Source organism: Lutra lutra, chromosome 18 (assembly GCF_902655055.1).
Source record: "Lutra lutra chromosome 18, mLutLut1.2, whole genome shotgun sequence".
Classification (NCBI taxonomy): Eukaryota; Metazoa; Chordata; class Mammalia; order Carnivora; family Mustelidae; genus Lutra; species Lutra lutra.
The window spans coordinates 47,818-75,689 of record NC_062295.1 but is presented as its reverse complement, the minus strand read 5'-3'; the positions used below and the strand labels follow the sequence as shown (position 1 = coordinate 75,689).

The following is a 27,872-nucleotide window of genomic DNA, read 5'->3' as shown; positions in this document are numbered from 1 at the left end:
CCTCGGAGCACAGACCCGCCGCCTAGGAGCAGACGCAGAGTCCAGATGTCCCAGCCAGAGTGCGGGGGCTTGCGAAACCTCTGCAGGGTGGGCCCTACTCTGCCCCGCCCCCATTTCCTGGCTCGTGGTCTGAGGCTTCACCGCGGGCTGGAAGTGGTGGGCCGAGCATTCCCTGTGTGGCTGTGGCTGGCTGGGGGTAAGAGGAGGGGGTCCTGGTGGGAGGAGGGGCCTAGGGCCTCCTGGGTCCTCAGTGTGTCCTGCTGCTGGCCTGGAGAGGTGTGTTGGGGGATGTCAATGTGAGACGGAGGTGAGGACACCCTTCCTGCTTTGAAAGGGAGCAGTGCCAGGACGAGCTGCCCTGGGCCCTGCTGTGCCAGGGCCACCAGTGACCAAAGCCTTGAGAGTCGGCACCAGCACTGTCCCAGGGCACCGGTACACTGGCTCTGTGTCCTTTTCTCTAACAGGGACGGTGACACGGTGGACGGGAGAGTTGGGTCTGAGCCCAGGGGGCTGCATGTCCGAAGGCAGAGGGCCCTGCGGCAGGGGCTCCATGGGGGTCAGAGCCTCCATGGGTGGAGAGGGCAGCCAAAGGAGGTGTGTGGGGACGGCCCTCTCCCTTTCTGGGCTGTGCAGCCTGTGCTGCTGAGTCTTGGGCCCAGGTACTTAGGGGACCACTTGCTGTGCACTGAGACACGGGGAGGGGCCGCTGCCTCGGAAATAGTCCGTGACTTCAGACCCCTGGCTGGCCTGGCCCGAGTTCATCTCCTCCCCAAATAGCCAGGGGCTGGTGCTGGGCCCACCCCGTTGCCCAAAGCCCAGGATGGCCCGCTGAGCTGAAGCTTCCAGGATAGCTGATGGCCACTCGCCTTGCTTGGGATCTTAACCCCTCAGGTCCTACGGTGAAGTCCACCGCCACGGGGGTGGCCCAGATAGCCATCCACCCCTCGCTCTCCACAGGCTAGGTGGTTGCAGCGCATTTCCATTTCTCTAGGGCTGGGAGGAAGAGGAAGGAGAGGCACTGGGAGCTAGCTTTCCGTGCAGGGGCTCCGCCAGAGCAGAGGGCAGTGGGGCCGACTGGAGGGAGGGCTTACGTGTATGAATACGTGTGTCCTTGTGGACCAGGCCAGGCCTGAGCACTCACGGGTCGAGGCCCCTGCCCGCACTGTCCTTTGATTCTGAGGTCCTCGTTCAGGATGCTGGGGTGGGCTGAGAACCTGGGGCTTCCTGGCTTTGCCTGCCAGGGTATTCCGAGCTGTGCCTTAGGAGGAACCCCCGGGAGGGGCAAGGGTTTGTCACAGAGGCTGCTGGGAATCCTACTTGAAGTCAGGGACCAAGAGGACCCTTGGGAGGTGACTTGATTGCACACAGGGGAGGCTGTTTTCCTGTCACTGAAGGCACAGACCACCCTTCCTGGGAAGGGAGCCTGCCTTCTGTTAAGGCATCTCTTGTCGACTGAAGGTGACTCCTTGGAGGGGGGTTTTAGCGGGAAGCCAGCCAGGGCTGATGCTCCTGGCAGTGGGGAGTGAGTCTCTGGGTCATGGAGCGGGTCTGGGTGGCACCCTGCTGCGGCCACTGCCGGAGGGGACCTGCCAGCACCGGGTGCCCAGTGCCTTGGATATGAGCCCAGGCCCTGGACTCCAGAGATGACACCACCGCCAGCCTCTGTCTGGGCATCCCGGTGGGTGGGGCCTGCCTCTCCCTGGCAGGGGTCGAGAACGCCTGAGAATGCCTGGTATGGAGAGACGGTCCTGTCTGGCCGAGAGCCTGGCATGGGAGGAGTGGCACGTGTAGGCTGCAGGAGCTGTGAGCATCAGGGCTGGGCGGCCCCCTCTCACCTGGTGTCCCCAGTCCATCCGCAGTCGCCCTCCCCACACCCCAGTGAAGGAGTCCTCCTGGAGCTCCTCCAAAGCTTTTCTTGTCTCCCCCTAAGAATTGTGTTGATGTGCCCGTGTTCATAGAGGACCCAGTATGGGCAGGCACCGCTTTGGTCCCTGGTGTGAGGGATGATATGAGCAGGGTGCCTGTCCCTCGCCCAGGTTCCAGGGCAAGCCAGGAAGTTGGTGGCCACCTCAAGCCATCAGCGTTGTTTTCTGTGGGTCCAGAGCCCAGTATTGTGCACAGTCAGGCCCGGCATGACTTGTGGACAGTGGCTGCAGCTCTGCTCAGAGAAGTCCAGTGCCGCCTGGTCCCAGAGCAGCAAGGGGCATGTTTGTAGGTACTGTGAGGCTTGAGGTGCTGGGCCCCATGGGCCCCAAGGTGCTCTGGGAATCAGTGAAAGTGTCCTTAGGGGATCTATGGTCCCAGTTCTGTTTTCTGCGGGGCCATAAGCGAGGCCACCGTGAGGAAGTCTGGGTGGTCAGCCCTGCCTGTGCCCTGCTATTGCCGGTCCCCTCCCCGCTCCCCTGGTCTTCCTCTGGGTGGTTCAGCCTCACACACTCTGGCGATGTCAAGAGAGAGGGATGCTGGGAAGTTTCACCGGACCTCAGCCTCAAACAGATGGGTCATCTTGTGTCCAGCTCCGAGAGTGCAGGGGTGAGCCATGATGGGGGGCCGGGGTGGTGGGGGGCTCTGAAAGAGGGAACCATCCAGAGTGGACGGAGGTCCTGCTCCCTTCAGAGAAGGGGGCTGTGGAAGACAGAAGGCTGTAGGCCCAGCCTGGCCTGGGAGCACCTGCTGGGGGGCACGGGGGTCTGGGGAGGGGCCCACTGCCCCGATCCTGCCTTTGCTGTGAGTGTTGGTGTGCACCAGGGTGTAAACACACGAATGGGAGTGTACAGTGGTGGTTGTGTGCATGTGTGTAACTGGATGGAAGGGGCTATGAAGTCATGTGTGTGTGGATATGTGAGTTGGTGTGAGGGTTTAGAGCATGGGGGCTGTGTGTGTGAGTGTGCGTGTTCCCATGAGGCTGGCTGAGTGTAGGGGATGTGATTTAGTGTGGCCTTTGGAGGAAGTCGGCAGTTCGGTTTGCAGGAGATGCAGGGACACTGTCCCGCACCGCCCCCTCCCCCTTTCTGAAGCACAAGTCAGGGCAGAATGAGGTCTGGTCTCACCCTGGAGTCCGGGAGAGGCCGAGGAGCCTGGGACTCCCGCGGGACCACTAGGTCCTCTCTCCGCGGCCAAGGCGCCCGAGACCCCCCCGCCGCAGCTATCCCCGCGGGCAGACGAAGCGGAGAGCAGGGCCCAGCGGCCTTCCCGGAGGAGGTGACTCGGGCCGGGCGGGCCGCGCGCATTCCTGAGCCCTGAGTAAGCGCGGCCGCCCCCTCCGGCCGGGCCCGCCCCCGGCGCGCACGCCCCTCGCTCCATGGCATTCCCGGGCGGGCGGGCCGGACGGGCGCGCGGGCGGGGACTCGGCGCGGGCGCCCTCCCGGCCGGCGGCGGCGGCGGCGGCAGCGGCAGCCCCTCCCCGGAGCCCTCAGGACCCCGAGGACCCCCGCGACCCGGGGCCGGCGGCGGCGGTGAGTGAGCGCGCGCGGGAGCGGGGCGCAGGGCTCCGCGGGCCGGGCGGGTCCCGGGCCCGCGTCCGCTGCGCGCGGGGCCCGTGCTCCGTCCGCCGCGGTCGGGGGCGCGGGCAGCGGCCGGAGTCGGGCCGGGTGCGGGGTCCAGGCCTGGGTCCGGGCCGGGGGTCGGGCGGGTCCCGACGCGGAGCGTCCGGACTTTCCTCCCCGGACTTTTCGGAGCCACCCGCGGAGGCGGCCCGGCCCGGGATTCCTCGCCCGGCGCGCCGCAAAAATAGCCCAGGGCCGGATTAGCACGTCCGCGCGGCCTGACCGGGCCGGACAGCTCGGCTCCAGCCGCCGCCCAACAGCTGAGGGTCCCGCGAGCCGCAGGGCTGGCGGCCCGGGGCCGTCCCCGGGCCCCTCCGCGCTGCTCCCCCTCCCGGACGTGTTCCGCCGCGGCCGCCGCCGGTGGGTGGTGCTCCGAGCCGAAACTCCGGCTCCGGGGGTGGGACTCCTCGGGTCGTCCCTGTCGCAGCCGTCGTCTCCGGGGGTGGGATACTGTCACCACCAGTAGCCGGAGCAGGGAAGCTAGCGGCGGGGGCCGGCCCTCCGTCCCGCTCCGCAGCCTCTGTCTCCCCACTCTGTAAGTCCCGGAACTGCAGGGACCTGGGAGCTGCTCCCAGGACACCCCCCACCTTGTGCTTAGTGGCCAGGAGGAGCGGAGGTGGGGGGCGTGGGGGCGTGCCTGGAAACAGGCCTTCTATTGGCAGGCGAGACCGTCCCAGGTGCTCCCGGCGCTGGGGGAGGGCCTAGGCCTGCTGGGGGCCTGTTCGTGGTTGGATGGGGCCTGGGCAGGGGGTCTCGCAGCCCGGCCTGCCCCTGGCCCAGCTGGCTCCTGACGGGGGTGCGTTCTGTGCAGCTTGGGCTGTGTGTCCCTGTGTCCGTCTGGGTGGGCGGGGCCTGGATCTGGAGGCCCTAGCCCTCCTTGGACTGGGAACCCCCTCCCGCCCCCCCACCTTGGGACTTCCTGAAGAAGATTCGAGGATGAAACTGGCTTTTCAGGTTTGGCCCAGCTAGATGCTGGGTTCTCCCCACCCCGCTGAAGCCAGCCCTAGCCCCCTAGAGAGCCCCCAGAAATCAGGAGGAAGGAGAGGAACCCAGCAGCTGTCTGGGGTCCACGAGGTCCCCCCACCCCCCTTCCGGGAGCCCCCTGGGCTGCCCCCCCTGCCACCGGGGGGGGGGGGGGGCTGTTCTGGGCCAGCTGGGCTCTTTTCCATGAGAACCAGGCAGAGGTAGTAGGTGGGCACAGGAGTCAGTGGCCCCACATTCCGGGCCCCAGGCCCCATCCCAAGCCTTCCAAGCGGCCGATCAGTGTCCCACGGCGCGGACCGGCTGACTGAGGGCGGCCGAGCTGGAGGATGGCTGGGACCGTGTTCCTCGCGCCAGTTAGTGTCCCAGCCCAGTGGCTGTCCTTGGGAACTCCGGTTCTCAGGGGGCCTTGGCTCAGAGGTGCTCACTCAGGTGTCCTCTGCCTTCCAGCACCTCCCTCAGGGTCTTCTCAGCTCCCAGCCCCGGCTCTGGGCACACCCTGTTGCTCTGTTCCCTGGATGTGAGGTGCTCCCCTTCTGGCTCCGGTCCACGACTTCGGTGTCTGTGACAGGATCCACTTTCTGCCCGAGGATCGTGTTCCCTGACTTCTGCCTATTTTCTGAGTTGGGTGTGTTGGGTGTGTTGGAGGATGACCCCCTCCTCCCTGAACTGAGAGGCTCTGGGTCGGGATAGGGTGGAGTTGGGGGCCCAGATGGGATGCCCCCCCCCCCCGGGGGGGCTGTGGCCAGCGCCAGCTAGGCGGGCACACAGGTCCCTTGGACCCCAGCTCCTGGGCAGACACTGTCCAATGCTTCGAGCCCCCTTGGAGTCACCAGGTGGTGACTGGCCTCTCAGGGCCTCTGTGTTCTTATCTGGAAGGTGGCTATAGAGGACCCTTCCCAGGGGCTGTGTTAGGTCAGCAGGCTCTGTTGGAGCCAGGTTTCAGGCCAGTGTGCCAGGCTGCTGATGACAAGCCGTTTCCGCTCTTACAACAGACTCCAGGACTTGGCTTCCGTCCCCTCCCTGGACCTCTCCAGTGCTCTCCAGGAGCTGGCCCATCCTGGGAGGAGGTCGCTAAGCCCGAGGGTGTCAGGTCCTTGGGGGAACTTCTGGGGGCGCTGACCTGGGGCCCGGCTGCTCACCTGCCCTTGACCCAGGCAGACTAGACTGGTCCCTGTACACCTTGAGGGAGGGTTCCCCTAGCCCCGGAGCCCCAGCGAGGCCGCAGGCTGTTGGAGCCAGAATTGGCCATAAATAGACTCCGCCCCCTTGCTGATGGACTCGGGCCGTCCCGCAGCCTCTCTGAGCCTTGGGGTGCGCTTGCCCTGTCGGGTACTGTCGCAGCCAGTGGGGTCAGGGGCTTTGGTTCTGGCTGTTGGTGACCCCCGGGTTTGGACGGTACCCCTCCCCGGGACTTGTGCTCCCTCTGCACCACCATCCCTGGGGAGGTCCCTGAGTGTAATTATCTCTAGGAATTCCTGTGCCTTCGGGGGACCGCCTGAGCTGGGAGCCTCCGGTTCTGTTACTGGCCTGCATACCTGTTTGGGGTGATGTCTGTCCCGTGATAGGTGACGAGGGAAGGTGGGATTGATGGGTCTCGTTGGGGATGGGCAGAGGGGCACTGTGGGGCCATCAGCGAGGTCTTGGGCCTGCCCTGCTGCTGTCGGACCTCGTTTCCTTCACGGACAAGAGGTGAAGTCTGGGAGGGTTGAGGACGACTGAGGACCCGACCATGACCAATTTCAGCTTTTATGCCATTTATACGTGAGACAAAGAGGCAGAGAGAGAGGTGGGTGACGTGCTTTGCTGCACAGTAGCAGGGGGTGGGGAAGGCCTGTATTCTGGGGTGCCGAGGGCATCTGTTCGATGGGGTGGAACCGAAGTGTGAGGGTCAGAGGTCAGGGCTGTGGTGTGGAGGCTGGAGGATTTGGCCCCTCCTGGGATCTCGCTCAGGTGAGGCAGGACGGGTCTGGGCGGGTGTCCTGGGGTGGGGCCCATTGCTCCTACTGACCTTGGTGGTGGGCGGTCCCCTGGGCAGGGCGGGGCCAGGGTGTGGCAGGTCTTGTCCTGGGGCTGGGCGGTCCCCGCTGCCCACCCGGCCTCCGGCTGCCCACCCGTTTCATGGTGGCTCTGGCCGCTGTCTAAGCTGAGCCGGGCCACACCTGCCGCCCCCCCCCCACCGTGTCCTCCTGCCTCTTGGTCACGGCCTCCCACACTGGGCATCTCTGCAGGCTCCCATCTCCAGGATCCTCCCATGGCTTCTGCTCCGGTCCTACATGCTCTTGGGCCAGTGCACTCCCCACCCCTTGCCCCCGCTTTGGCTGCCCTCAGGGAGTTCCCGGGAGCCGGCAGGCAGGGACCAGCCTGGCTGTTGGGTCCAGCTGTGTGCCAGGCGCTGCTGTGGTCCCTCCTTTTCAGAGGAAGAAGTGGAGGCTTACGGAGGGTTGCATGTGGTGAAGACGAGCAGGTGTGCCCAATGTCTCAGGCCAGGCTCTCCCCTGGCTTCCCAGCTCCCTTTCCCCCCGCCCCCATCCAACCCCTGCACCGGCCTCTCATCCCCAGGGCAGGAACGGGCTTCAGTAGGACCTGCCCCTGTTCCCCACCCAGCCCTCTGCCCTGAGGCTGTCCATTGAAAGCAGCCCTCGCGGTCCTCTGACCCGGTGGGTCCCCCTCGTCCCCCAGCCTGGTCTCGGGCCCTCATCCATCGTGAGCCCCACGCTTGTCCTGTGCTGCCCGGCGTGCCTGGGTGTCATGTCTGCCCCTGTTTTGTGCCCCTGGCTGGGCTCAGGCCCCACTCGTAGCATTTACTAAGCCGCTGTGTGCACTTTCTACTTACATCTCCACACCCAGTGCGGGGTCTCCTGGTGGGGCTGGACCCTGGGTGGGCAGCCTTGACTGCTGCCAGCCTGACTCAGATGCTGTGTGACCCCAGGCCGTCAGGCCCTCCCCGGGCTGCGGTTTCTTCCTGCCCTGAGGGGGGTCAGTGGAGCAGAGATGCTGTTGGGATCTCCCCCGGAGGGGTTGGCTGGGAACAAGAGCCCACTGTGCGCCTGGGGGAGGCCTGGACACTGGGCCACTGTCTCCTCTGGGTGGGCACTCTTTGTCCTCTGGGCCTGCCCCCTCTGCTGGGGCCCACTCTGGGGCACCCCCCTTATGAATCCCACCCACTTGAGGCCCAGATGGGGAACTGTGCACACAGGGGTGGGGCAGACCAGGAGCCCGCAGCACGGGGGCCCTGTGGGTTACAGAACACCCCCCACTGCCCCTAGAACAGGAAGGACTTGGGTGGAGGTGAGGGCCACCGTGAGATGTGGGCAGACGGGCACAGGGACCGGGTGCCTCCCTCGTGAGCTCAATGGCCCTTGTGTTCCTGGGGCTTCCTGGAGGCCCAGGCTAGCCGGGGTGGGGAGTGTCCCTGTGTACCTCACCACCCTTTTCCCAATTCTTGGCTTGTGCTGTCCCTGCCCCGACCTCGTCCTGGGGTCCGCCCCTCCTCCCAGACCCAGTTGAAGGGTCTTTTTTGGGAACTCTTCATCACTCCAGATCCTGAGGACTGGCCCAGTGTTTCCCAAGCAGCGGCTCGGACCAGGCCTGCCTTGGACACCGCGGGCCCAGCAGGAACAGGGCAGCCTACACGTGGATGGTGCCCCGGGCTGTGCCCGGGAATCCGGGGCTGGGAGCATCTGCCAGGGGTGGGGCCAGCCTTCTGACCCAGGCTGTGTGCAGGGGTGAGGCATGGCAAGAGCCTTGAGCCGGAGGTGGGGAGCTGGCTGTGGGGGAGAGGCTGCGGGGGCAGCGGAGCTGGGAGGGTCCTGGATGTGTGGGGTGCTGGGAGCGGTCAGCTGGTGGGGTTTCTTGGACTCCTAAGTCGAGAACCAGTCCTTACCCTGGGAGGTGCTGGGCATGTCTGGAGGCTCCTGGGGAGGCCAGCCCCCTGGAGCCTGGCCTGGGGCCTCCTGGTGGCCGGTCTGGGGCCAGGAGGAGCTGAGCGCTGGCCGGAGGGGCCGTTCTGGGTGACCCGTGCCCACCTGGTGTGTGTTGGGGTTCCGCTCTCTCGGGTCGGGAGAGCTGTGAGTTGCTCTGAGCGGACCCCTGGCTTCCCTGTTCTGTGTAAGTGCAGCGGAAGCTGTGGGCGGCCCCCCGGGCCTGTCTCTGGGAACGCGCCCCCCCCAGCGTGCACCCTCGACCTCGGGGAAGGCAGGCCCCTGTTCTCTGAGACTCCGCTGGCCTGTGTGTAAAGCGGGGGTGGGGTTTTCCGTACCTCTCCTCCGGCAGGCGAAGGGAGGCTGTTTCTAGAGGCATTCGCGGGTGGGGTCTCAAACCTGAATTTTTTTTTTTTTTGAGATTTTATTTATGTGAGAGAGAGCGTGTGCGCGGGGTGGTGGCGGGGGCCGTGGCTGTGGGGGGAGGGGAGGGGCGGAGGGACGTGCGGCCTCCCTGCTGAGTGTGGGGCCTGCCTCCACCTGGCTCCCTCCCAGGACCCTGAGATCCTGACCTGAGCGCGAGTCACAGGCGCCTCCCCCAACCCGAGTGTCAGAGTCGGTCTGGCTCCCAAGCTCTTGGATGTGGCAGAGGAGTTTTGGGGTCTCCACTCACTCCCCTGCTGTCTGTGCCCCACACTGTGCTTTGGATCCCGTGTCCAGACACCTTGCCGTCCTTCTTTGGGAGAGCTGCCCTGAACGGGACCTCCTGTAAGGGGAGGGGACGTGGCCCTGTGGTCGTTGCCTCCCCATCCCATGGACAGAGTCAGACCCTGGGCTTTCCACCCCCGGTCTCAGGTGCTCAGGGAGGTGCTGGGCCTGGCTGGGGGCCGTCCCTGGGTGCGTGGCGCCCCCTGGTGGTCCTGGCGGTCACCCCCGCCCAGGTGGCTCGAGGAAGTGGAAGGTCCCCTGCAGGCAGGACCTCCCAGACCCAGGGGAAGCCCTGTGGCCACTCCTCGGTGAGCTGGAGGGGTCACGCCCCCTGCGGTGGGTGCACAAGGTCTCCTGTCCTTGCAGCAGATGGCACAGGGGTTCTAGGGTGAGGTCTGGGTCCGACAGGGTTGAGATGCAGACTGGTGTGGGACCCTCAGCCTGCCTGTGTGCTCACACTCGCTCACACCTCTGCCCTGGCTGTTTCCCGTGGGAGGAGCAGCCTTGGTCCCTTGTCACCACCTCCCGTCTTTGCTGGACGTCACCTTTTCAGGAGGATTTCTGTGGCCCGGGAACCGTAATGTGCTGTTTTCCCTGCCATGTGTCTCACGTTTTAACATAGCTTGTTGACTGACTTATAGGTTATTGTTTTTAAGATTTTATTCATTCACTTGAGAGAGAGCGAGTGTGTGCATGTGCGGGGCAGAGCAGAGGAAGAGGGAGAAGCAGGCTCCGCCCTGGGCACACGACCCTGAAGTCACTACCCCAGCAGGAAGCCAGAGTCAGAGGACGCCTAACCGACTGAGGCACCCAGGCAGGCGCCCTGTGCTTACTTAGGGGTTATGTTTGGACAGTGTGCACCAGGAAGGCTGGGATTTTGTCCCCTCTTGTTTCCTTGTCTCTCCATCCATGTGTCCCTAAGTTCCCGGGAGTGACTCTTAGTGGACGCTCAAATACTTGTCACGAATGTCTTTCGACAATGAATGGATTCGTGTTGTCTGAGGACCTCGTTCGTGCCCTGCGATGTCTCTCGGGATGACTGAAGGGGGCGCGGAGCTCAGAGAAGGGCTCCAGGACCATCCCCGTGTGCGGCAAACCCTGGGAGGTCTGTGGGCACCGATCCTGAATGCCCCCTGCCCCCCCAGGCCCGTCGTGCCCCTCTGGCGCCATGAGCGAGGCCCGCAGGGACAGCACCAGCAGCCTGCAGCGCAAGAAGCCGCCCTGGCTGAGGCTGGACATCCCGGCGGCAGCACCCCCAGCGGCGGAGGAGCCTGGCTTCTTCCAGGTAGGCCCCGGCCGGCAGGGGCTGGGGGGGTGCCCTGTCCAGCCTCCTCACTGCGACCCCGCCGCCCAGCCCCTGAGACGCCAGGCTTTCCTGCGGAGCGTGAGTATGCCCGCCGAGACCGCCCGTGTCCCCTCGCCCCACCGTGAGCCCCGGCGGCCCGTCCTGCAGCGCCAGACGTCCATCACACAGACCATCCGCAGGTAGTCTCCTGGTGCGGCGGCTCCGCCGGTGGGCGTGCTGGGGGGCCGGGGCTCGGCACATGCGTCCCCTGTGGGCACCGGGGCTGGGAACAGAGCCAGGGTTCCTCCTGTCTTGGCTTTCTCCTTGATCTCGTTCCCCGGGTCACCCTGTCCTCCTTCGTAGCTCTGGGGACCAGCTGTTCTCCCCTCCAGCACTCGCTTTTTCCTTCTCTGTCTCTCCTGTTCCCATGCTGTGGTCCCCGGATAGCCGACAGGTGCGCTTCGGGCGTGTCCACACTCTGCCCCTCTTGGGTCCCCCCGCTGCCCGCAGGGCTCTCCCACAGCGCCGGTCTCTTTCTCGGTCCCTGCTCAGGTACCTGGGGCCAGGCGTGAGTGTGCGGACGTCAGGTGGCGTGTGCATGGCTTGCGATCTCTTGGGGCTGCCGGCGCTGTTGGTGTTCCCTGGGGTTCCTCGACAGCCCGCGCTGGCATTGGTTTTCCTTGCATGGCCTGGAGGGACGGACGGCTTGCCTGGGTTTGCAGTGCCCACTGCCTGAGTTCTCGGGCGTCTGAGGTCACGCTGCTGCCCGGGGCCAAGCTCCCTGGCTCCAGGCTGAGCTCTGCGTGCCGCCTGTGGACTCGGTGTCTGTCCCTGAATGTCCTTCTCCGTGACGGGTTGAGGATCTGTGTAGCATACCCGTGGGGCGAGGCCTGCCGTCTGTGGTTCTGGCGGGATCCTGGAGCTGGCTGATTATTCAGGGGGTGGCCGGGGCTGGAACTCACTGCCCTCTCAGTGAGGCCCAGCCCACCTGGACTGCTCCAGCGCGATGGGAGGCTGGGGTCGGGGCTGGCATCTGTGAGGAGGGCCCCTGAGGCTTCCCCATGCTGAGAGCCTCCTGTGGCAGGGGCACCGCGGACTGGTTCGGGGTGAGCAAGGACAGTGACAGCACCCAGAAGTGGCAGCGGAAGAGCATCCGTCACTGCAGCCAGCGCTACGGAAAGCTGAAGCCCCAGGTCATGCGGGAGCTCGACCTGCCCAGCCAGGACAACGTGTCTCTGACCAGCACAGAGACGCCCCCTCCGCTGTATGTGGGCCCGTGTCAGCTGGGCATGCAGAAGGTACGCCCGTCCACTGCTGCCTCCAGGCAGCCTCTTGTGCGGCTCCTGGGGCTGAGGCTGTGTGCCCACCACAACCGAGGGGATCCCTCAGAGCTCCTGGCAGGGGAGGGTGCTCAGACAGTGCCAGCAGGGCACCTCGGATACCCTCTGGGAACCGGGAACCAGGCTAGGGGACGGGGTCCTGGGATCGTGCCTTGGGGCCCGTCTCTGGGTGTGAGACCATCTTGGGATGAACAGCAGGGCACAGGCACTCTAGGTGAGGATGGGGACCCTCTTGGGTTCCTGCACAGCCATCCAGGGACCCACTGACCCACCGGGAGGGGCGGCAGCTGTGTTCTCCACGGCGGGGTCTGGGGTGGGGAAGAAGCCCCGTAGCAATGACCCTGGCCTTGACTCTTACGTCTCCTTCCGTCTGCCAGATCATAGACCCCCTGGCCCGGGGCCGGGCCTTCCGCGTGGCGGATGACACGGCCGACGGCCTGAGTACCCCGCACACACCTGTCACGCCGGGTGCCGCTTCCCTCTGCTCCTTCTCCAGCTCCCGCTCGGGCTTCAGCCGGCTCCCGCGGCGACGCAAGCGCGAATCCGTGGCCAAGATGAGCTTCCGGGCAGCCGCGGCCCTGGTGAAGGTGGGTGCGGGGGGCCGGGGTGTGGAGTGGGGCGGGGCAGGGGCGTGGAGCGGGGCGGGGGGCGGGGTGTGGAGCGGGGCGGGGGGGGGGGGGGGGCCCGGGGTGTGGAGCTGGGTGTGGGGCGGGCCGGGATGTGGAGCGGGGTGGGGGGCGGGGTGTGGAGCGGGGGTCCCGCAGCCCGCACGCTGCATGCTCCCCCCGCTTGCCGGCAGGGCCGCTCTCTTAGGGACGGCACGTTACGCCGGGTGCAGCGCCGGAGCTTTACTCCCGCCAGTTTCCTGGAGGAGGACACGGCGGACTTCCCCGACGAGCTGGACACGTCCTTCTTTGCCCGGGTAAGAGCACACGGACATCCCTGCGACCCCGCCGTCTGCGTGTCCTGCCCTGATCGCCCCTGTTTGCTCAGGAAGGAGTCCTCCATGAGGAGCTGTCCACGTACCCGGACGAGGTGTTCGAGTCCCCTTCGGAGGCCGCGCTCAAGGACTGGGAGAAGGCCACCGAGCAGGCCGACCTCACGGGTGGGGCCCTGGACCGCAGTGAGCTCGAGCGCAGTCACCTGATGCTGTGAGTGCTGCCAGGCTGGGGGGCGGCCGCGCTGTGGGCGGTCAGGAGCAGCTGGGCCGTGGGACACGCGTGCCCTGGAGGCCTGAGGCAAGGAGTAGTCTTGTGGGCTGTGGCTGTGGGACCCAGGGCGGGGCACTCTCCAGGGCTCAGCGGCCCACCTGCCTGACAGCGATGGCCCTGGAGGCCCTAGGCTGGACAGAACCCATCAGGGAGGAGGCGGGTGTTGTACTTAAGGCTTGTAGATCGTGGGGGGAGCCTTAGGTAGGTTGGTAGGTCAGGTCATATAGGTCGAATTCCACCTCTCCATCTCCGGAAGGGCTCTGAAGCTTTCCGGGGTAAGGACACTGGTTGACCGCACTGCGCCGTCCCTGCTAGATGGGAACAAGAGAGGCGGGGGAAGGTCATCATGGTCCTGCCGGGAGGGATCACCACAGGCCGGGCATCTAAGGCGGGAGGTGACAGCGCCCCTTCCCCCCAGGCCCCTGGAACGAGGCTGGCGGAAGCAGAAGGAGGGGGGCGCAGCAGCCCCGCAGCCGAAAGTGCGGCTGCGGCAGGAGGTGGTGAGCGCTGCGGGCCAGCGGCGGGGCCAGCGCATTTCCATGCCCGTGCGCAAGTTCTTTGCCCGGGAGAAGCGGCCGTACGGGCTGGGCATGGTGGGCCGGCTCACCAACCGCACCTACCGCAAGCGGATCGACAGCTACGTCAAGCGGCAGATCGAGGACATGGACGACCACAGGTGCGCGGGGCGCGGGGGCGCGGGGGCGCGGGTGGAGGGGTAGGTGGGGTGGGGCGCAGCTTCAAGCAGGCAAAGCCGGGGTCGGGGGCGCGCCCGCACCCCCCTGACGCTTCGCCCCGCCCCGCCGCGCAGGCCTTTCTTCACCTACTGGCTCACCTTCGTGCATTCGCTCGTCACCATCCTGGCCGTGTGCATCTATGGCATCGCGCCCGTGGGCTTCTCGCAGCACGAGACGGTGGACTCGGTGAGCTCGGCGCCCTTCCCAGCCGGGCCCAGGCGTCTGCAGTCTGGGCCTGCACTCCCTCTGCTGCAGTCGGGGAGGAGAGTGCCCGGGCGGCCTCTGTGAGCTCTCCCCCTTCCAGGTGCTGCGGAACCGTGGGGTCTATGAGAACGTCAAGTACGTGCAGCAGGAGAACTTCTGGATCGGGCCCAGCTCGGTGAGGGCAGGGCCTCGTGGGCGTCAGAGGGTGGGGACCCTGGGCCGGGGGGGGGGGGGGGGGGGGGCACGTCCACCACTGCCCATCTCGCTCGCCCGCAGGAGGCGCTCATTCACCTGGGCGCCAAGTTCTCGCCCTGCATGCGCCAGGACCCGCAGGTGCACAGTTTCATCCGCGCGGCGCGGGAGCGGGAGAAGCACTCGGCCTGCTGCGTGCGCAACGACCGGTCGGGCTGCGTGCAGACGTCGGAGGAGGAGTGCTCGGTGGGTGGGCCCGCCCCGGTTTGTGGTTGCTCTGGGGCTTCCCAGCGAGGGCGCTCCGCTCCCTTCGAGCCCTGCCTCCTGCTTGCGCATCGCAGACAGCAGCTGCCGCCGGTCCGTGACTGGGGCGCGCTCTCTGTGCGCGTGTGGGTCCTGTTCTTGTGCACGCGTTTTATGTTGACACGAGTGGCGCTGCCTTACTCTTTCCACTAAGCAATTAAAAGAGACCCCCCAAAAGATTCAAGTTAAAAAATATTATTTAAGAAAAGATTTATTTAAGGAGAGCACAAGCTGGTGAGGGCAACACGGGTGGGGAGAGCAGATTCCCTGCTGAGCGCAGACCTGGTCACAGGCTCGAGCTCACCACCCAGAGCTGAATGAAGAGTCGGAGGGGTACCACCGAGCGCCCCACCCGGGCTTTTATCACCTCGTACGTGGAGGTGTTACGGTTTGTCCCAGTTCCTCATTTGGGTTGTTTCAGTTTTGAAGCTGTTAGGAATTCTGCTGTTGAGCTCAACAGTGCCCCCACATGTGTGCACGTTTCTGGAGCATAATTTCAGTAACACGGGCTATGGGCTAACGTGAGAGTCTCCGTGGCTTTGGTTTTCATTCCTGTCTCCTGCTGGCCGCACTGGTCGAGGGGTGGGCTCTGACCGGGGGTTGACCGTGTCCTCCCACAGTCCACGCTGGCAGTGTGGGTGAAGTGGCCCCTCCACCCCAGTGCCCCAGACCTTGCCGGCCACAAGAGGCAGTTTGGCTCTGTCTGCCACCAGGACCCCAGGTCAGTCTTGTTGCCTCTTCGTCCAAGCTCTGTGGGGTGTGGGGGGAGAGGGCATAGCCCCCCTCATTGCGAAGCTGGACGGGTGTGGGTACCAAGGAGATAAAGGGTCTGACCACATACTGGTTCATGCAGGGTGTGTGATGAGCCTTCCTCGGAGGACCCCCACGAGTGGCCGGATGACATCACCAAGTGGCCGGTGAGCTGGAGTATAGGGCTGTTTGGGAGTCACCCCCATCAGGTGGGAGAGGAGTCCATACCTCATCCCTCAGCGAGACCAGAGAGACCCCGTCCAGGGACCACCCTGTATGTTCAGATCCTGTGCCCCTGGCCTTTGCCCAGCCTGTCTGCCTACCAGCACCTGCTCCTCCGAGCAGGTAGCCAGAACAAGAGGACCAGGGGGACACTTGGGAGGCAGGTGACCTTGTTCCAACCTGATGGATGGCTTGTATGTGTCTCAGGGTGTGGCGGGAGGCCGGTTTCCTACCCTAGGACCTGTGCATCCTTGCCCCAGTCCCCAAGCACAGTGTGGGGCCCAGGGTTGGGGGAGGCCCTAACCCAGCTCACCTGCATTTGTGACCCAGATCTGCACCAAAAACAGTGCCGGGAACCACACCAACCACCCGCACATGGACTGTGTCCTCACGGGCCGGCCATGCTGCATCGGAACCAAGGGCAGGTAGGTGCGCTCCTGTGTGTGACCAATCGGGGGGTGGGGGTGGGGGGTGGGGTGGGAGGTTGCCCTGGGGCCCCTCCCCCTCCCCAGGTTCTGAAACGGCCCAGCTGCCCCCCTCCAAGTCTTCTCAGCCCCAGCCTGACCTCACAGGTGTGAGATCACCTCCCGGGAGTACTGTGACTTCATGAGGGGCTACTTCCACGAGGAGGCCACCCTGTGCTCGCAGGTAAGCCCCTAGGGCGAGTGTCCCTCCCCTGTCACCCCGGCCACGGTGGGTGCTGACAGGCCACTCTGCACAGGTGCACTGCATGGATGACGTGTGTGGGCTCCTGCCCTTCCTCAACCCCGAGGTGCCTGACCAGTTCTACCGCCTGTGGCTCTCCCTCTTCTTGCACGCTGGGCAAGTGATACCATGTGGGCTGAGCTGTGCCAGGTGGGGTGGGTGCCCCCAGGGACCCTAGGCGTGGCTGGCCAGACGATGGAGGGGTGGCCTCCCTGCTGAGACCCTGCCACACCCCGCCCTCCCTGCAGGATCCTGCACTGCCTGGTGTCCGTCTGCTTCCAGATGACCGTCCTGCGGGACCTGGAGAAGCTGGCCGGCTGGCACCGCATAGCCATCATCTACCTGCTGAGTGGGGTCACTGGTAACCTGGCCAGTGCCATCTTCCTGCCATACCGGGCAGAGGTAAGGCTGCCCCCAGAGTGGGGACCCATCCCAGACGGGCTCCATGTCTAGCATGGAGCGTGGGTCCCCGGACAGTCCAGCCTGGGGGCATCTCCTTTTGGCTCCTCAGTTTTGACATGGGCCGCGGGAGGCAGGACAGGGAGACGGGGCTCTGGGTCCGGAGCGGGTCTGCTGGGCCTCACCAGCTCACGGACACCCACACTGTTGCCAGGTGGGCCCAGCTGGCTCCCAGTTTGGCATCCTGGCCTGCCTGTTCGTGGAGCTCTTCCAGAGCTGGCAGGTCCTGGCGCGGCCCTGGCGAGCCTTCTTCAAGCTGTCGGCGGTGGTCCTCTTCCTGTTTACCTTCGGGCTGCTGCCCTGGATCGACAACTTCGCGCACATCTCAGGTTTCATCAGCGGCCTCTTCCTGTCCTTCGCCTTCCTGCCCTACATCAGCTTTGGCAAGTTCGACCTGTACCGTAAGCGCTGTCAGATCGTCGTCTTCCAGGCGGTCTTTCTGGGCCTCCTGGCCGGCCTGGTGGTGCTCTTCTACTTCTACCCCGTGCGCTGCGAGTGGTGCGAGTTCCTCACCTGCATCCCCTTCACCGACAAGTTCTGCGAGAAGTATGAGCTGGACGCGCAGCTCCACTGAGGGGCTGCCCGGGGCCTCCCGGGCCCCCTGGGCCCGACCTTGGCCTGCGCACCCTGCGTGCGGCCGGCTGGTGCCCTGCACTGACCTCTTGTGCCTTGCTCACCGCGGTGGACTTCTCGTCCTCCAGGGCGTTTACTACACTAGTTCCCACGATTACCTTCTAACGAGTTTTTTGACGACCACCTCGTGTGGCCAATAAATGCACCGGGAGCGTTTTAGCTGCCACTAACTTACCAGCGCTGCCTCCTCTTTGTGGTCTCTGGCTAGGGCTGTGGAGGGGGGTCCTTCAGGCCTCTTTCCCACCCTCCCCTCCCGCTTATGGCTCTGCAGAGCGGGGAACAAAGTGTCAGACACACCTCCCAGTGAAGTCTCTCCGCCAGGTGGCTGGCTGGACCTTGTCCCCATCTTTAGGGTGACTGGCAGCTGACAATGAGAGAAGAACCCATGGTTGTGCTATCGTACCCTCGCCCACCCCGAGAAGTACCTGACCCCAGCCCTCCCTCTGCAGCCAGAGGCCGCCTCCCTTTCTAGGAGCCACAGGGTGAAGGGTGCTGCTCCAGGCGAACCCTGGGAGCTGAGGCCGGAGACCTCACCCACATACTGTTGGCTGCAAGGCCCCTGTTGGCCCCGTAAGCGCACAAAGCCAGCCATCGACTTCATGTCGCCTTGCCGTAGAAATCACGGTAGAATCACTGGTCTTGTGGCCGGGGGATGGTGTGGCCGCAGGGCTCAGAGCAAGCGACGGAGACCTCAGGGCTCCCCTGCACCGTTTTCTGCCCTTGCCTCCCCTCTGTGAATGGGCAGCAGCACGGCCTCCTGCTCCCAGACTGTGGCTTTCTTACTTTTCAAACTGAGGAGCAAGTAGATTTATTTTGTATGCAGGGCCAGGCCCATGTGCCGCGTGACTCAGCTGTTCGGGCCCAGGGCTTGGCTGCGTTCCAGCCGGTACCAGCCACGGGCACAGAGCTGTCCGCGCCCGGACGTTCATTTTTGCCTCAGCTTTTTGATGAAGGACACCTCATCTCGATTCCGGATACCGTAACTGGAAAAGAAAGAGGACTACAGTGTGTGATCGGCTGAAGCTGTGTCTGAGTCCTCACCTGAGATCTGTGAGGGACCAAGAAGGAACCGGTAGGAAGAACTGTGTCCAGGGAGGTGAGGATAGTGGCAGTGACCATCCTCCTGCCTGCACACACACTGCCTCCCCCTGGCTCTGGGAGGCCCTTCACTGCCACTGGTGAGCGCTGGTCCCACTGCCCCTATGCCTCCCATTCCGAGGGGAAGGGGCCCCAGGAACCCCCTTGCAGGAGGCGCTCAGTCCAGCCAGGCACTCTCCGGGTCTCGCGAGTTCCCCAGGAACTGATTTAATCACGACTCCTCATTCCTGGGAAGAGGCCCCAGCCCTCTGGTGGGGCTTGGGGAGCTGGCGGGCGAGAGACCAGATGCCTCCCTGAAGCTCAGAGTGTGGCCCACACTTACTCTCGGAGCTTCCTCCTGTCGTCTGTGAGCTTCTCTCCTGCAGAGATCAGATAGTAGGTCCTCCACACGTAGGACCTGCAAGGTTCAGGGGTTCAGGCACACCACGGGCAGGGTGACGGGGCAGCTGGGACACGGGGGCTGCGAGATGGGCTCAAGACGCTCAGCTCGGGGGCAGGCGGCCTCGTCTTGGCTCTTCCTGTACCATGCACGCGCCAGGCCTGAGGGAACTCTCAGGAGGCACTGCTCCAGGGGCTGTGGTGGGCCTGACCTTACTCACGAAACAGGCTGCAGTACCGAGACCCAGACCGCACGCAACCTCTGGCCCAGCAGGCCTGGGAGAGCACCCAAGGGAAAATGGGCAGGACCGCTGACAGCTGCCTCACCTCCAACCTGGGAGACCGCTTACACTGGAAATGCCCCGAGGTGCTCCTGTCTAGGAATCCCAGCGGCTGCCCAGGTGGCATGCTATAGATGCCAGAGCAGCTGAGGCAGGAGTCCCAGGCACTGGCCACGCCCGAAGGCTCACCAAGACCTCATGGCACCAGCGCTTCCCACAGCCCCACTTACCAGCTGATGTGCTGGATGCCCCCCTCACGCTCTTGCCTGAGCTGCACGTATCTCTGAATGGCCTTCTTCAGGTCCAGGACGGTAGCGTTCTGGACCACAACCACAGCTGCAACACAGGTGGGAGAACAGGCACGGTGGGAATCCTCGGACGGCAGGAAAGGCACCCAGCAGCTCTGTTCAGACTGTTCTGGACGGAGACTCAAGTCCAGGTGGAGTGGGCTTGTGCCTGGCCCAATACCCCTGCACATGCCCCTGAGTTTCCCCCTGAGCCGTGTCAGCCATGTCAGCACCCCGCCTGTGGGAAAGCTGGGGCTGCACGGTCCCAAGGGAGAAGGTGAGCACTTACGCATGATTTCTCCGTCCATCTTGCACACTCGGACTGTCATTGCTTGGCCGTATTCTAGTGCTATTTGGGAATTGATTTCTTCCAAAGTAACCTACAGAAAGACCAAGGGTGGGAGCCAGCTTGTTGAACAACAACAAGAGAAAACAAGTTGAGTGTCCAAAAAGGACAAGAAACAGATTTCTTGCGTCTGTGTCTCACGGCTCCACCCACATTTTGTATTTAATGTCCAAAGTGCATGACAGCTCAGGAAGAGTACAGAGAGCAGGGAGGACCAGGGTCAGATCTGGGTTCTGGGCTGGGCCGGAGTACGGACACTGTGAGTCCAGGGCCCAGGACAACGCAGAGTTGAGGCAAGTGTGCAAAATTCACCAGCCCCTCACCCCCACCAAAAGCAGTCACAATAAATATGCCAATACAACCTTAAAAAACCAACAAGTTGGGCGCCTGGGTGGCTCAGTCGGTTAAGCGGCTGCCTTGGGCTCGGGTCATGATCCCGGAGTACCAGGATCGAGTCCCGTGTCCGACTCCCAGCTCCAGGGGGAGTCTGCTTCTCCCTCTGACCTCCTCCCCTCTCAAGCTCTCTCTCTCAAATAAACAAGTAAACTCTTTGTTTTTGTTTTTTTTTTTTTAAAGATTTTATTTATTTATTTGAAAGAGAGAAATCACAAGTAGGCAGAGAGGCAGGCAGAGAGAGAGGAGGAAGCAGGCTCCCTGCTGAGCAGAAAGCCCGATGCGGGGCTCGAACCCAGGACCTGGGATCATGACCTGAGCCGAAGGCAGCGGCTTAACCCACTGAGCCACCCAGGCGCCCCTTTGTTTTTTTTTTTTTAAAGATTTTATTTATTTATTTATTTGACAGACAGAGGTCACAAGCAGGCAGAGAGGCAGGCAGAGAGAGAGGAGGAAGCAGGCTCCCCGCTGAGCAGAGAGCCCGATGCGGGGCTCGATCCCAGAACCCTGAGATCATGACCTGAGCCGAAGGCAGCGGCTTAACCCGCTGAGCCACCCAGGCGCCCCACAAGTAAAATCTTTAAAAAGAAAAATAAAACCCGACAAGTTCAGTCTACGACTCCAGGAGGGGCCGAGAGACAAGACGGAAAGGCGGGACGGTGTGGAACCAAACTGAAGGCGGATAAACAAACACCGGTCCCGGTCCTGTCTCCCCATCAAGGGTGCGTCCCGTTCGCCACAGACGACCTCTACGTTCCGACCCCGCGTTTTAGAGGGTCCTGCGAGGACGCGCGTTTCCGTGCGCCTCTCTCCATGCCGCGCGCCCCCGCCGCCCAGGCCCGGCCCCCGCGAAGGCCCCCGCTTGGGCCCAGAGGCGCCTCCTCCAGGGCTGCGGGCCGCCCCAGGGCCGTGCGCGGCCGGCGGGGAGAGCACCCGACCCCGGCCGCCGGCGCCCGCGCGCACCTGGATCGGCAGGTCGCAGAGCAGCGGGTCCTGAACGACCATGGCGAGACCCTCCTGGAACACGTCCACCGCCTCGGAGTGCGGCAGCGCCTCCTCCTCGTCCTCCTCGTCCTCCGGCGCCTCGGGCCGCGCGGCCGCCTCCGCCTCCGCCCCGGCCGGCTCCAGGGCGCCTCTCCGCGCGCGCGATCCACCCGCACCGCCGCGGCGCGCCCGGGTTCCGGCCCGGGCGACCGCGAGGGGGCGGGGCTGCCGCGGGGACCAATGGGGAGCTCGAGGGGGCCAGCCGCTGGGCGTGCCGGGGCCCGAAGTCGGCCCGGCCATTGGCCGGCCGCGGGGGGGGGGCGGGGCGGATGTCCAGACCAATGGGCGTTCGAGACGGGCCCGGCTGCGGCGGCGGGCGCGGGGTCTGCCGGGAGCCTGCGGGGCGCCGGGGGCCGCCATGCTGCTCTTCTGCCCCGGCTGCGGGAACGGGCTGATCGTGGAAGAGGGGCAGCGCTGCCACCGTTTCGCCTGCAACACCTGCCCCTACGTGCACAACATCACCCGCAAGGTGCGGCCCGGCGTCCGCCTTCGCCCGTCCTCGCGCTCGCGGCCGCCTCCAGCCGGCTGCGGGTCCTGCTGCGCGTCCCATCGCGTGCGCCCGCGATCCGGCCGCCAAGCCTCAGTGCCGCCCCCCCGGGTCCCCGGCCCTCTCTCCCGCGCTGCGCTCCTGACCGCGCCCCGGGGCTCCCCCTCCCTCTCTCCCCGAGCTCGCGGCCCCCACGCGCGCTCCCGGCCCATGCCTCCCCCTCCTCTCCCCCGGGCTCGCGGCCCCCACGCGCGCGCCCGGCCCCGCCCCGAAACATCCCCCCTTCCCAGGCGGACCCTAGGACCCCAGCCCGGCCCCACGACGGTGCGCGCCCATGCCCGGCCTCATGCACACGCTGTCCCCGACACGAGGCGTCCTGTGAGGAGCCCCCGTGGCGCACGCAGCTGCGGCCGGGCCTTTGCACGTGCTTTCTGCTCGGTCTGCTTTTCCGGAGGCGCCGTGCCCCTCGGGGGTCCTGTTTCAAATGGTTGCTCCGTTTAAAGCGTTTCAGCGTCTTCCCTGTGTTCCTGTGGGACCCCTACTTCCTGAGTCCCGCGGCCTAAGGCGTTGGAGGGCGGAGGCTTTTTCTCCGTTAAGGTGCCGCTTAGGGTCGATGCCGAACCACGAAGTAGCGCGTGCGCGGGACGGGACAGACGCGCGCGGTGTCGCGCCTCGTTTCCCGTCTGTTTCCATCGTGAGCGCGCTTCGGCCCTGCGCGAGTGGGAAACTTGTCCCCCGTGTGCGCGGGGCTGCGCCGGGCTGCCGCGGTCGCCGGCTGCGGGGGGAGCGGACGCCCAGGGAGCCCTGACGTTCCGGGGGCACTTGGCGAACCCGGGGAGCAGGCCAGGTGTGGTCTGCTGGGCAAGGCCTGGGGCTGCGCTCCGCGGGCGGTGCAGAGGAGGGGAGGGTCCCACCTACCGGCTTTCCTTGCCGCTCTGGTGCGTCCTCCAGTGCTCGGAGCGATGCTCTCACCCCCGTGTGGTCACTGCGCCGAAACAAAGTCCTCAGACGCCGATCCGAGCGGCCACGCAGGGCTCCCTCTGCGAGGGCGGGCAGCGCAGCTGGGTTCCGCACGGAGCTGTCATCTTACTTTATCGGAGAAGCAGGGACGCGTGCCTCAGAGCGAGGGGAAGGACTGCGGAGGGGTGGCAGGTGCCTTAACGCGGTAAAGCCGGTCTGCACCGTCCTGAGCGCAGCCTCGCAGGCTCGCCGGGAGGCAGACGCGGGTAGGGGCGTATTGGGATGTTCCTGCCAGTCATCGCCAGGTGCAGGGAGGGGGCCGAGGGGTACAGTCTTTCTTCGCTCCTAACCTGTGCCCTGCCCCTGGGGATCACGGGATCCTGTTCTAGCGGGCCCTGGCGGTCAGTAGTAGCCTGAGAACAGGACCGCTGCTGCTGTTCCAGCTGTTTCCACAGTCACTCCTTAGGGCTTACAATGCATTTTCTTTCTTTGTTCCTGTTTTAAAAAGGTTTTATTTATTTGAGGCAGAGAGAGAGAGAGAGAGGGCGAGTATGGATGTGGGGAGGAGGGGCAGAGGGAGAGAGAAGCAGGCTCCTTTCCGAGCAGGGAGCCTCGTGCCTGCATCCCAGGACCCTAGGATCCTGACCTGAGCCCACACTTACTGAGCCCCCAGGCATCCCCCCCATACGTTTTCTAAGAATAGCTCCACACCGCTAAATTATCCTCTTTGGGGCGGCACCGGACCTGGATTCTTTAAATGCCAGTGCTGAGTTCTGTGCTGTGAGAGGAGAAACGTGGGACCGCTTTAGTGTCCCTCCAGTCTCTGTTGAAGGAAGCAGGTCTGGGAGACCCTTGAGGACGGGAATGGTTTGGGGGCCCAGGTCTGTCCTCCTCCATTGTGTGGAGCCTGAGGACCCGCTTTTCGTTAGGTGACAAATCGGAAGTACCCGAAGCTAAAAGAGGTGGACGACGTGCTCGGTGGGGCAGCGGCCTGGGAGAACGTGGACTCCACCGCAGGTGAGTCGAGAGCGGTGAGGCACGGGGCTGCCGTTCTGGGTCTGTGTCAGGGACGCCGAGGACGGGGGAGCGTCTAACGAGAAAGTTTCCTGAGCACTTGTTAGACCGACAGTATTGGCCCAACCCCACTCAGAGTTGGACGGGCCTGGGCCGGGATCTCAAAGTGACCTCCCCATGTTTTAGGACCTCGGTGGCCTCCCCGGCCCTTCCTGGGGCTGTTCCGTGTGCGCTGGGTGTGGGAGACAGCGGTGGGCACCTCCTGCGCTCGGAGGGCTGGCTGTGGTGGGAGTGGCAGTGACAGGAGTAAGGGAAGTCAGAGCCCGAGGAAACACATGGGGTCCCTTGTTCTGGTGTGGATTTTTACACGTTAATGCCAGAGAGCATTCAGCTGTTTATCCCGAGTCTTGTTTGTGTGCGGAGGGGGAGACATGACCAGCGAGGGAAAGGGGGGAGCCCAGACAGTCGTGGACTGGGTGGACCAAGAGCAGCTCCTGTTCCCTGTCACCTTTTCCCTGTAGAAGAGCGTCCACATCTGATGTGGTAAAATTGGCATCGGCAGAATATGCTTAAAAAAAAAAAAGACTCACGTACCTAATGTTTGAAATGGTGTTTGAGAGTGTGATGGAGTCAGGTCAGTTTCTCAGGGTGAAGTCACTTTGCCTCGAGGCACTTGGCAGAGGTGCGGGGCGCTTGGCAGAGGTGCGGGGCGGAGGGGCGGAGGGCGAGATCGCCCCGAGAACAGCCCGAGGGCTGCTGCCAGGAGGGGTCCCTGCCCTGGAGGGTGTGTGGGTTCACCGCCGGCGGGGGCTCCTCTGGGAGGCGCGAGGGCCCACGCGATGGAAAGGCTGTTGGAAGCCTTGCAGGAGTGGACCCGTGATGCACAGGTAGCCACCGTCCCCTTCCTTGTGGCGTTCGCAGCCCGTCTTCAGCAGATGGGAGGAGGAGAAGGGGGCCGGGGAGGGAGCTGGCGTGTCTTCCCTGTCGCAGGTCTCCGTTCCCTCACTGCGGGAGCATAGTGGGACCGGTGCCACTAGCGGTCGCCTGAAGTCATGGCACAAGGGTGCCCAGGCAAGGGATGCCAGGTGGCCGGGCAGGGGCAGGGTCTTGCTGCCTTTCCGTGACACGTCCTTCTAGCAGGTATGTCTGGCCATGGGCAGTTTGTTTCTGTTTTTGTTTTGGATGATGTGGCTCACTCGTTCTTCCCGTTTCCAGAGCCGTGTCCTAAATGCGAGCATCCTCGAGCCTATTTCATGCAGCTGCAGACGCGCTCGGCCGACGAGCCCATGACCACCTTCTACAAGTGCTGCAGTGCTCAGTGTGGACATCGCTGGAGGGACTAGGGCCCTGCCGCGCCACTGTCGTGGACCTCGCTCCCCAGGGTGCACTTCCCTCTAGGAGTGCGGACTTTGTCCGGAGGCATCTTTGTGGGGGTGGCGGGAAGCTGACCCTTCGAGGGGAGCTGGCCGGGGACCCCGCAGATGTGGCCCGCCTGGCGGTTGGTCTGCGGATAAGCTCACCGTGCCCGGGGGTCGCGTGTGCAGAGCTGGGTGTCCGCAGGGAAGCGTGCTCTTCCGGCGTGCACGTGTCGGAGCCGACAGACATCCTCTCGCCATCACCCTTCTCAGATGTGTGCCCTGTCGGCACAGTCACGAAGTAAAATTCTGTTGATGGTACATCGATGTCCCTGAGTATTTAACTGTTAACTTACTTTATCACCATCTGATGTGAACATTTAATTAAAATGGAAAACCTAATGCTGCCTTTTCAGTGTTTCATTTTTTTTGCTAGGAAGTGTGTTTTATTGTCATTAATCATAACCTAATTTGCTGTAGTAGCCCAGGGCACACTGGAGGGGTGGGCAGTCTGCCTGGGGGTCCTCAGAGACCCGCAGGCCGGTCGCGTCGCCTGGGTGCCCGGTCCACACTGCCGCTTGTCACTGGTGTCCACCGGCAGGTGGTTCTTGCTCCACGGCACGGCCGGGCGGAGGTCTCACAGGTGACGAGGGCAGGGAGTCCCCTGGGTGCTTAGGACGGTCACTGCTTCTCCCGCCGGGGGGCCTTTGCCCGGGCGGCTGTTCTCCAGCGTCTCCATTTTCCCCGGCTTGGCCTTCTCGACGTGTCCAGCCTCTGCCATTTCCTTAACGTGGTCTGTGGCGTTGTGCTCTGAGCCCGGCGCCTGGTCCTCGCACTCGTGCTGCTGCTGTAAGAGACCACGTTCAGGGTTTTCGGTGCTTTGAGACGTCGACCTCAAACTCCTGCCACCCTTCGGGCTCTCCTGGTCGAGAATCGCTGGTGACCTGGATTTCAGGTCATCATTTCTTTTCGGGTTTCCTAGGATTGCAGTAAACTGGTGAGATAGAAGGCATTTCTGCTTTTTTCCTTCATGTTTTCTCCTGCAAAAGAAAAGGGACGTCCCAGCCTGGAGGGGAACGGGATGGCATTTTGCAGCCGGGCTGGTTTTTTGCTCAGGACCTTGGACTTCATGACGCTCCCAAATTTCTTCCCAGTGAAGTCTCGTTTAGGAAGTTGCGAGATGTGAATTCGTACCCCTGATACGGGTGTGTACGTCTTTGAGACTCGTATCTTTTCCAGAAATGGTTAATCCTGAAGTCTGACACGGCGCTGGGTTCTTTTGGCTTCATTTCGTGTCAGGTAGGCTCCACGCTGGGGCCCCGCGGAGGGCTTGAACTCACGACCCGGAGGTCATGGCCTGCGGCTGCTTCACCGACTGAGCCACCCGGCGCCCCAACCTGATGGCTTTCTTTTTGCCGTGACACGTAGCCCAGGTCGTGAGCCCGTGGTCTGTAGCGGGTCATCCCCGCACAGAACAGCGCGTTCCGGTTATGCTGATGGAATGTGACGATACGGGCGTTGCCCTCGGTAGTTTCTGTTTGTTGCATCAGTGTTTGTGGTTTCGCTTTGTTTCCACCCGCGCAGTCTCCTCGGATCTTCTGCAGATGCTCGCCGTCCGGTCGGTGGTAAAGGCCTGCACGTCTGCTGCTTTGCCGTGAGACAGCCGCGAGCCGAGCCTCTGCCTTCGTTCCCCTGTGTACGGTGGCGATGACGATTGTCCAGTGCAGGGGTTTGCAAACTTCGTCAAGGGCCGGAGAGTAAATATTTTCGACTTTGTGGGTCAAGAGTGGAAATCTGGAAAGACAAACTTCGACAGCCTTTTTATAGACAAAACCCGACATGTGGCCGCATCCTTGGGTGCAGCGTTTTGTGTGGGGGTCTCCAGGAGAAAGAAAGGGTATCGGTTCACTTCACGGGGTTCAGAGTTAGCCGTTCTTGTCGTGCAGACAGACGGCAAACAGGCGTCTGTCCGTGCCGGTTAAGTGCAGGGAGCACACGAAGTCGGATGTAGGCGTTGCCGGCAGGTGGGAGTCCGCGCTGGCGAGAGCGGCGGGTGGTTTCTGCAGAGAGCTCGCTGCGGCACGTAGGAGCAGACGCCAGTCCGCGCTCTACCCAGTTAGTGTTTTCTCGGTTTTGAGGATAGTCTTGCCTCCAGTGGTGGGTGGTTCTCTGCGGGCCCGGCTCCGTGCGGGACACTGACTCTCCGGAGACACCCTTGGGTGGTAGCAGTCACGTTGGCGGAGTGGTTGGGGCTCGAGGGAAATCACTTCGGACGACATCGGTTGCCTTCCTGCTGCTCCCAGTGCGCTTAGGTGTCAGAACCGTCCTCTGCAGGGCCAGGGGTTTTCCATCTAATCTCTCGGGACACACTTCAGCTGCTGCGAATACACACCAGTCACCATCCACACGGCTTTCCTGGCTTGGGTAACGCACGAGCCACTCGGAAATTTAATTTGGTTGCTTCGTTTTCGTATTTAATTTTTCTGGAGAAATTCTGGGCCACGCTGAGAATCATGCCAGTGACCGGGTCGGCTCCGATAACGTTGACCTGCTGGGGTGCCCTTGTGCAGTGAGCTTTCCTTTGCCTGCCAATTCAGGGTCCACTTTCTGGTTTTGTCGCGATGGGTGTGCGCTGGAAGGAGGTTAAGGGAAGAAAACACGTGCATATGTTTGTATGACTGCTTCATGCTCAGGACTGACAGTCCTAGTGATCTTCTGGGCCTCTCCCTGGCTCCCATCCTCCGGGAAGGGCTCTGCACTGACTTTCACGGATGTCCTCTCCTACGTCTTTTTCTTGTTTTCTGCATTGTTACGATACTGTGTTTTTCTCTTACGTGTTTTCCTTTTCGTTCTTTTCTGTAGTGTGTATCTCTCCTCACATATTTCCTGTTTCTTCCTTGGGACCATATTTTCCTTCACATCTTGGAGCATAAACCTGCGCTCGTTCCAACAGGTTGGTCCTGGGAGTCCCTGTCCATCAACATGGGTCACCTGGTTCTGTGTCTTCCTAAGTCCGATACTCTCGGGTTCATCT

General features: G+C 63.6%; 3 protein-coding genes across 13 annotated transcripts; 2 read left to right on the top strand and 1 right to left on the bottom strand.

Annotated features, from left to right (window-relative positions):
* The first annotated feature begins 193 nt into the window (after window positions 1-193).
* RHBDF1 (rhomboid 5 homolog 1) lies at window positions 194-17,369 on the top strand. Of its 11 annotated transcripts, none has more exons than XM_047714196.1 (19): window positions 3,296-3,455; window positions 10,303-10,442; window positions 10,512-10,642; window positions 10,890-10,994; window positions 11,527-11,740; window positions 12,160-12,369; window positions 12,582-12,704; window positions 12,776-12,933; window positions 13,412-13,669; window positions 13,802-13,913; window positions 14,032-14,106; window positions 14,208-14,369; window positions 15,047-15,147; window positions 15,280-15,343; window positions 15,729-15,823; window positions 15,971-16,046; window positions 16,120-16,253; window positions 16,352-16,505; window positions 16,717-17,369. In XM_047714196.1, the coding sequence occupies exons 1-19, from the start codon at window positions 3,302-3,304 to the stop codon at window positions 17,134-17,136; spliced, it is 2,886 nt and encodes a 961-aa protein (XP_047570152.1). In that variant the 5' UTR covers window positions 3,296-3,301; the 3' UTR covers window positions 17,137-17,369. The 11 variants fall into 11 exon arrangements, with proteins under 11 accessions (XP_047570156.1, XP_047570152.1, XP_047570157.1 ...); XM_047714195.1 differs by lacking the exon at window positions 3,296-3,455 and adding exons at window positions 4,139-4,882; window positions 4,977-8,254 and having other exon boundaries at window positions 10,303-10,642; XM_047714200.1 differs by lacking the exon at window positions 3,296-3,455 and adding an exon at window positions 194-307 and having other exon boundaries at window positions 10,303-10,642.
* A 618-nt stretch (window positions 17,370-17,987) lies between these two features.
* Window positions 17,988-21,150, bottom strand: SNRNP25 (small nuclear ribonucleoprotein U11/U12 subunit 25). Its single transcript, XM_047714212.1, has 5 exons — window positions 20,942-21,150; window positions 19,529-19,619; window positions 19,183-19,288; window positions 18,616-18,690; window positions 17,988-18,178 (listed from the first exon to the last, which is right to left on the bottom strand). The coding sequence occupies exons 1-5, from the start codon at window positions 20,981-20,983 to the stop codon at window positions 18,121-18,123; spliced, it is 372 nt and encodes a 123-aa protein (XP_047570168.1). The 5' UTR covers window positions 20,984-21,150; the 3' UTR covers window positions 17,988-18,120.
* Window positions 21,151-21,334: 184 nt separating this feature from the next.
* On the top strand, window positions 21,335-25,240 carry POLR3K (RNA polymerase III subunit K). The gene is made up of 3 exons (XM_047714213.1): window positions 21,335-21,491; window positions 23,399-23,486; window positions 24,699-25,240. Exons 1-3 carry the CDS (start codon window positions 21,381-21,383, stop codon window positions 24,824-24,826), a joined length of 327 nt encoding a protein of 108 aa, XP_047570169.1. The 5' UTR covers window positions 21,335-21,380; the 3' UTR covers window positions 24,827-25,240.
* Window positions 25,241-27,872: the final 2,632 nt, after the last annotated feature.